This window comes from Anser anser, assembly GCF_964211835.1.
Source record: "Anser anser genome assembly, chromosome: 1".
NCBI classification, from domain to species: Eukaryota; Metazoa; Chordata; class Aves; order Anseriformes; family Anatidae; genus Anser; species Anser anser.
In genome coordinates, this window is record NC_139720.1 from 161,198,774 (window position 1) to 161,206,580 (window position 7,807).

Below are 7,807 nucleotides of genomic sequence, written 5' to 3' on the forward strand. Positions count from 1 at the left end.
TTCAGAAACTATTAAAAAATCACATGTGCTGGGATACATACGAGAGACATCAGTTGTCCCATCTTACAGTGATGCTGTGTTTATCAATATACTTGCCATTGCCTGCTGCCCAAAGGGGTAAAGATATGGTAAATAGATGTGTACAGTCCATCATTTGATCTTTTGAAATGCCAGTAAACATGAGGGTCCATACTAAGCAATCAGAAACTGGCTACAACCACTATCAAATCATTATATTTTAGTTAACTAATGAATGAATGAATGAATGAATGAAAGAAAGAAAGAAAGAAAGAAAGAAAGAAAGAAAGAAAGAAAGAAAGACGGAAAAAAAGAGGGAACAACAAAAAAAGAGAAAGAATACTGATAAAACCAAAGCATTTTTTTCCTGCTAAAATGAATGCCTACTACATGTCCCTCACTAGCTTGCCCAGCTAGATGCCTGAGCAGGAAGTTGCTAAAAGGTGTATTTTAGCATAAAGAAACATTATTTTTTCCTATTGTGAACAGATTATATGTCTTAGATTGTCTGTTAAGATTTGGTCTTAATTGGAATTATGTATAATGATTTATAAGGTTATCCTGATAGTGCATTGGCTTTGAGGAAAAAAAAAAAAAAAAAAAAAGCAGCTCTCAATGTAGTGCAACACTTCAGAGCATCTGTAGACTTTGGAACCCATCCTGAAAAAAAATAATAATAAAAAAAAACATTTAAATGTCCCAGTAATTTCGCTTGTAAGAATAATTCTGCATCCTCTGTCCTAATCTTACAATCTTTTGGTCATTTGACTAACTTTGCTCAATGAGTATATTAATGCTCTGCAGGGCTACACACACGATTACAGTGGTTCATGTGCTTAAGTGCCTGCAGGATGAAGGTCTAAGATGGGACTTCTTTCACAAGTAAAGATACTCAAGTGAGTAAGAATTTGCAGGATTAGGTCCTAAAATAGTGAAGGAAAGAGAAATGCTAATGTGCATATAAAAATAGGTGCTACAATAAAATATTTTTTTTATATTTCATCAATAAGTTATTTTCACTAACCAGTTATGGATCATATATCTCTGCACTCTTTAATGATTTGTCCACATCTACACTGATCCTTTTAAAGATCATAATATATATATTTTTTTTAATTCAAAAGTCCTGAAAGCATACAAACACATCCTTAAAAAAAGGAAACCTTGTATTAAAGTCGGGGTGTGCTAATCTCTCCATAAAAGCCATTTAAACTCACCCATGACTAACATGGCTAAAAGGGGAAAATGTGCACTGTACATAACCAGAAAGAAAATAAAATTAAACAATGTCGGTTCAAAAGAAAAGAAAAGAAAACAAAACAAAAAAGACAAAAAAAAAAGGACCATGACTTTTGTACTTGACAAAGTATGACCTGTACAATATGACCTGACAAGACCCTCCTGCCACCTTCCCCAAGCACACAGGCTCATGCACAATGCCAGTGTTGTGCCCAGTTTACATAATAGGTGGTTTCCTACTTCCAAAGTAACAAAAAAAAAATAAAAAATAAAAAAAAATAAAGGCAGCCGAAAATTAAATAAAATAAACAGCACACCCTTTCAGAATCATTCCCAAAAGCTGAAAAATCCCGTGCCAAGGCACTTCACCCTACAATAAAATGAATTTAAGGGGGAAAAAAGAGGGGGGTGAGGTGGGGCATGGGGAGGTCAGCATTTATGTTTCTTTGTTTTGCATGTGGTTATTAAATACAAATACTCTAGAGAAAGAGCTGCTGTGGTTGGCGGGGGAAGGGGAGGAGCACTGTTTCTCAGAACTGGCTGAATGTGGTCTGTTTTTCCAGCACTTCGAGGTAGTCCGGCTCTGCGTTTAGTTTTGCTTTTAGCTCCAGGTACTCGTTCCTGTTGGGCTCTACATAGACAGTACTCGGGGGGCTGTAGAGCACCGTCTCCCGGAGCCTGCTGTCCCCCGGCCCCGGGTGCAAGTACTGGTGAGCACGCCTAAGGTCATAGTTGGGGGAACAGGTGTAGGCGGCGGGTAGCTTGGGGTAGTCGGCGAGGGTGGAGCCGGCTGTGCCCAGCGTGGAGGAGGAGGAGTGTTTGTCGGGCTCCAAAATGCCCCTGTAAAAGCGATCGGCGTCTTGCACCGGGGAGAGCAGCTCCTCCCGCGGCTCGATGGTGCTCACGCTGTACGCGGGGCTGCGCCCGGGCGCATCCTCCCCGCCGGGCGCCGGCGGCGGTGGAGGCGGCGGGGGAGGCTGGGCGCCCCCCCCGGCTTGCAGGGGGTGGCTGCTGTAGGTGACCTTGAGCTCGTGGAGGTCTTTGTAATCCTCGCCCGCGTTGCCCTCCCGGGAGCGGTAGATGGGGTTTTTGCACATGTGGCCCAGGGGGTGCGGGATGTACTCGTAGACGTGCCCGGCGGGGGTCTTCACCTTGGGCAGCGCCGCGCCCCCCCCGCCGCCGCCGCCGCGGTGGGGCGGGTGCTGCTGGAGGTGCGGGTGGTGGTGGTGGGCGCCGCTGTAGACGCTGTACTGCATGTTGAAGGAGCTCACGTCGGAGTTGTTGGCGCTGGCGTGGTCACCCTGGCCCTTCTTGCGCCGCTTCATCACCAGCACGAAGAGCCCCGCCGCCACGAAGACCGACATGATGAAGACCAGCAGCAGGCTGAGGATCAGCACCGAGAGCGGCACCGAAGAGCCGCCGCCGCCGCCGCCCCCCGCAGGCGTGGAGCCGCCCGCCGCCGCCGTGCCGTTGAGGCGCACGGTGGAGGAGGAGGGGGTGGTCCTGGCCGGGAGCTGGCCCGGGGACGGCGTGGGCGTGGAGACGACGATGTCCGAGTAGTCGGGGCACAGCAGCTCCGCCCGGACGGCTCGCATGTCGCTCTGGGCGAACTTCTTCGGGGACTCGCAGATCACCTGGTCCACCAGGACGCCGGTGTTGAGCTGCTCCAGCCAGAGTTTCATGCCTACCACGTCGCAGGTGCAGTCCCAGGGGTTCTCGTGCAGGTCGATCTGCAGCAGGGATTTCAACTGGTCCAGCACCCCGCTCACTGGCAGGTAGGAGAAGTGGTTGCTCCGCAGGCTCAGCCTGTAGAGGGAGAGACCAGAAAAAATGTTCCCAGGCAAAGATCTCAGAAGATTGTTGTTCAAAAACAAGAGTTGAAGGTTGGGGACGGGTTCAAAGGTGCCTGCCTCTATCTCCCGGATGACATTGTACTGCAGGAAAAGGTACTGCAGGCTTTGCAGCCCGTAGAACAGCTGTGGGCTAAGCCGCTCGATACGGTTCCCGTTTAAGTACAGCCTTCGCAAATTAGTTAAATCCCCAAAAGCCCGGTCCTGAATGACCGAGATCCGATTATTGCCCAGGTGCAGTAAATCCAGCCCGGTGGCATCCACAAAATCTGCCCTGCGTACCAGAGTGATGTAGTTTTCTGTCAGATACATCTTCTTAGGATTATAGGGTTTGGGCTGTAGCTCAGAAATGCTCTCAATCTTCCTCTCCTGACAATTGACATTGAGGCCCAGGTCAGAAATCTGCAAGTTGCAAGTGCAGGCAGTGGGACATTCCAAAGGCACCGGGGATTTGGTCTGGTAGGCAATGCTGGGTCCATAGTTGCTGTATCCCAGGTCTTTTGAGGGCAGACGGGAGGTGGGTCGCACCCTTGTCTTGTTGGGTTGGCGAGTCCCTTTGGGGGGCTTCAAGGGGGATTTGTAAACAGCTGAAGAAGAAGTGGCCACGGAGTTGACCGAGGCTGGGGTGGTGTGGAAATACCCTGTGGTGCTCAGTGGTGTCTGTGGTCTCATTTCGTAATCCGAGATGAGTCTCCTGGGGCAAAGCTCCTGCTTGGAAACTTCATCCAAATCTCGACCATGCAAGCGGAAAGGGGTCTCACAAACCACATCTCCCACCAGTGCAGAGTAGGAGATACTGTCTAGCCAATCCTTTAGAGCAATCAACTCACAAGAACAATTCCAGGGGTTTTCCTCCAGCTGCAGCTCCACCACTTTATCCATGTGCTGCAAAAGGCCCACATAGGGCAACAGCTTCAGCCGGTTACCCCTCAGGTCCAGGTGAGTTAAGGGCACAAAACGAAAAAGGTTGTTGGGCAGACTGGAGAGGAGGTTATCATTGAGAATCAGCACCTGCAGCAAATGCAGTTTGCTGAAGGCATTAGGTTCAATGATGCTAATATAATTATAATCAACCTGTAGGTATTCCAAACTCTCTAGACCAAGGAAAGTGTCGTCCCGTAGAAGTTCCAGCTTGTTATTATTCAAGTGTAGCCTCCTTAAGCCTCTCAGACCATGAAAGGCCCCTGTTTCGATGTCTTGTATGTCATTGCTCCCTAGATGCAAAATCGAAGCCCCCGTGTAATTAACAAATTGGTTTGGGTACAGCCTGTTCAAAAGATTCCCAGACAACAAGAGGTGGTAGACAGGGAACCTTGGTGGACTGATCTCAAAAAGGCTGATGATCCCTCTGTTTTCACAGCTCACTGTTAGGATGCTGTCCTTCTCCTCACAAGGACACGCATTATCACAGATTTCCCCATAATACTCGATGCTTTCTGCCCACGAAAGGACTAGCGATGTTAAAGCAAACACGATCGTCTGCAGTATCCAGATATGCATTTTTTTGTTGAGGTCCTGTTCCAAAGTTACTGTGGAGCAGCAAGCGTACATTTTATTTCCTGTAAGGGTAAGGAGAAAAAAAAAAAGAAAGCAACATAATAGCATAACCCTGTAAAATTTACAGCGGACACAAAGTTTATATATATCTTCAGTGGACTGGAGAATGGACTGGTAATCAAACAAACAAAAAAATCCTCCTGTCACTTCTAATTCCCACACTTCTGAAAACTGGATGACATGCATTGATTAGAAGGTTGATGGGCAACTCCTAGTGAGTCAAATGCCTGCGGTGTTTAAAAAGGTGAGATCGCAGTAGGAATTGTTCTAGTTCTATTCATATGTGGTACATTTCAATGTTTAAATGGATTTCTTTTTCACAACCAGCCCCATAAATATACATAAAATGGCTGTCAGTTCAGTTTCACGGTTCTAATTTAAGAGAAAAGAAGCACCATTTTACAAGGTTTCCCACCTCCCCTATTACCCAGCTCCCCCTTCCCTTCAGAACCTCCTCAGTGAACAGCGCACTAAGGTCTTTCCCTATTTTAACAGAGCCAAAGTGCTACCTTGATTTTTAACCAGTGGTGGAAAAGACATGGTAGGAAGCCAAAAAAAATGCCCAGTGCTGAAAACAGCAGCTTAATGCAACAGACAGGATACTGACAGTTTCTCCAAATAACCTATTTCTTAAAACTCTTTTATGTGATTATTTTTATCTATACATTTACAAAGCATGCATGCACACAGGCACACACCCATCCGCACACATCCACAGGCAGCCACACAGCCACGGCCACACACACACACACACACACCATAGAGGACTTTTGTGGCAGAATTCTTCGGTAATAAAATTAAATACATTAGCCTCCTACTCAGAGCACTTAAAAGCTGTGGAGTGAGAGAAATTTTGTATCTTTACACAAGTAAATCATCTTAATTGATTGGAATCGAGTTATATACAATGTAAGTGATGAATATCAGGCAGAGGTCTTACACACACAGCCACACACACACACACTCACTCTTAGAGGAAATGTTTTAACCACTCACCCAAAATTTGTGAAAAATGTAAAGCATGTGGATCATCTTCGGAGTCTCAGCCATATCTGACATACCGCTTATTCCCAACATTCTGCAAAACTAGCCTGGTAGAAGTGGAGAGATCTAAATAGGTCTCATGGAAATATCTCATCGCCAACACTCCAAGCATCAGAGTTACTGATTATAAGCAGCGATGGCTGTCAGTACTCTTCATCCTTTAGGGGAGAAGACACCCAGGCTGATTAAAAGCCAGTGGGGGGTGGGGGGAAACCACTACCACTGACCGGCATCAGTGATTTAACACCCAAATTTCATCTGGTCAGAAACAAATCTCATTTCCATTCCTTCTTGCAGTCTTTCTGACTCCTTGTGGCTTTCTTTTACTTCTACTAGCCTAAAAGCAATGTGAATAAGGAAAATATATGCATTGTGTGTGCTGGTAGGGGAAAGCAAATAAATCATCCGGGCTTAAATGCTAGGGGCTTGGAGCAGGCTTGCATTTTCTATCGCCCACCTCAGAGCTCCAATCCTCATGCCACGACTCTGGTTTGGAGGAACGCATCCTAAAAACCGGCAAGTCTCAGCACTGCAAGACATCTCCTGTGGCATCAGGTTCAAGGCTGCAAATTTGGCACTTGCAGCAAAGGCAGTCATGCAGCAAGAAATCGGAAGTCTCGGCGAATCTCTCTAATTCTGACCAGACGTCAACTGGATCGGAATTACTCAAACCAAAAGGCTTCACTGCAAAAAGGCAGCAAAAATCTTACTCAAAGGCATGTCTCTAGCATATTCTTTCTCAGCTCGATCAGATCCATTCATCCATTAACCGACAGATCTTCAGAGGGAAAAAAAAAAATGCTATTGAAAACCTGCCCAGTCTGTTAAACTCCCAGGCATTTTACAACTTTAATTCAATTATGGTTAGCAAAGGAGGCAAATACAATCTTCCCTCCCGCCTCCTTTCTCTGAAAAAAAAAAGGGGGGGGGGGGATGGGAGGTAGAGAAAATAAAGTTGTAGCTGGCTATATGCAAGGTTGCAATCCCGCCCTGGAAACCCCTGTGTGATGACTGCATGCTGCTGTTCGCCAGCTCCCTACAGAGGTTCATACTGGGAGAGGGGGGGGAAAGGGGTTGCATGGGGATTTTTCTCGTGTGTGTGTATGTGCTTTTTCCCTCAAAGAGTTCATCCCTCAGATTACCGCACTGCATATCCGGCTCGAAGCAGCAGCTTTCAGTACCGCCGACAGCAGCAGCAAGCAAGCGGCCCCAGCCGGACACTGCCACCCAGCCGAGCAGCACCCAGAATTGGGAGAAATGGCTTGGGGGGGGAGGGGGGGGAAGGGGGGCGGAGGAGAGGTTGGGGAGGGGGGAAGCAACAGCAAGGAAAGACCCGGTGGGAAGGGGCGGGGGGGGTGGAGGGGTGGAAGGGGGAGAAGGAAGAGAGGAAGAAAAGAGAGCGCGAGAAAAGTCAACCCTGGTACTTACTTCTCCCGAAATCCCCAGGGCCCAAGCATGGTGGCAGCCCATGAAGGCGCCTGTTCAGTGCGCGGGGGCGGCGGCGGCGGCGACGGAGGACGAGGAAGCCGAGGAGGATTTTTTGCGGCCGGGGAAGGCTTCGGTGAGAAACGCAAACAGCACCCCGCGGCCGGGCGGCGCCGAGGCACCGGCGCTCGCACAGGGGCGCGCGCACACGCGTGCACACACACACACACACACACACACACGCGTGTACACACACTCACACACAGACACCCTGCACGCGCGGGTGGGCTCGTGCCCGGGCAGCCGCGGCGGCGCGCCCGCCCGCGCCCGCGCGCTCCGGCGCGCGCCCCCGCGGGGCGGGAGGGGGCGGCCGGCAGAGCGCAGCGGCAGGGGAAAATTGGGGAAAGGATGGGGGGTGGTATGGGGGGGGGGGGGGAAGGCGGGGCGGCGTCGGGTGGGGGCTGCGTGGGGAGGGGGGTGCGGGGCGCCGCGGGGAGGAGGAGAGAGGCGGCGGGGGGTGAGGGGAGGGGGGTGCGGGAGGGAGGGACGGGGGCTCGGGGTGAGAATGCGGCCCGGGGATGGAGGGGGAAACCGGGGGGGGGGGGGGGATGGGAAGGGAGGGGGTGTCCCTGGCTGAGAGCGCGGTGGGCGCTCAGCGCCGCGCACGCCGCCAG

General features: G+C 49.7%; 1 protein-coding gene across 4 annotated transcripts; it reads right to left on the bottom strand.

The window, feature by feature from the left end:
- Positions 1 to 595: 595 nt before the first annotated feature.
- On the bottom strand, positions 596 to 7,491 carry SLITRK5 (SLIT and NTRK like family member 5). Of its 4 annotated transcripts, none has more exons than XM_083823362.1 (3): positions 7,137 to 7,491; positions 5,661 to 5,755; positions 596 to 4,666 (listed from the first exon to the last, which is right to left on the bottom strand). In XM_083823362.1, the coding sequence occupies exon 3, from the start codon at positions 4,656 to 4,658 to the stop codon at positions 1,788 to 1,790; it is 2,871 nt and encodes a 956-aa protein (XP_083679488.1). In that variant the 5' UTR covers positions 4,659 to 4,666; positions 5,661 to 5,755; positions 7,137 to 7,491; the 3' UTR covers positions 596 to 1,787. The 4 variants fall into 4 exon arrangements, with proteins under 4 accessions (XP_083679488.1, XP_083679487.1, XP_083679489.1 ...); XM_083823361.1 differs by having other exon boundaries at positions 5,661 to 5,866; positions 7,137 to 7,187; XM_083823363.1 differs by lacking the exon at positions 5,661 to 5,755 and having other exon boundaries at positions 7,137 to 7,344.
- Between the last annotated feature and the right edge of the window lie 316 nt (positions 7,492 to 7,807).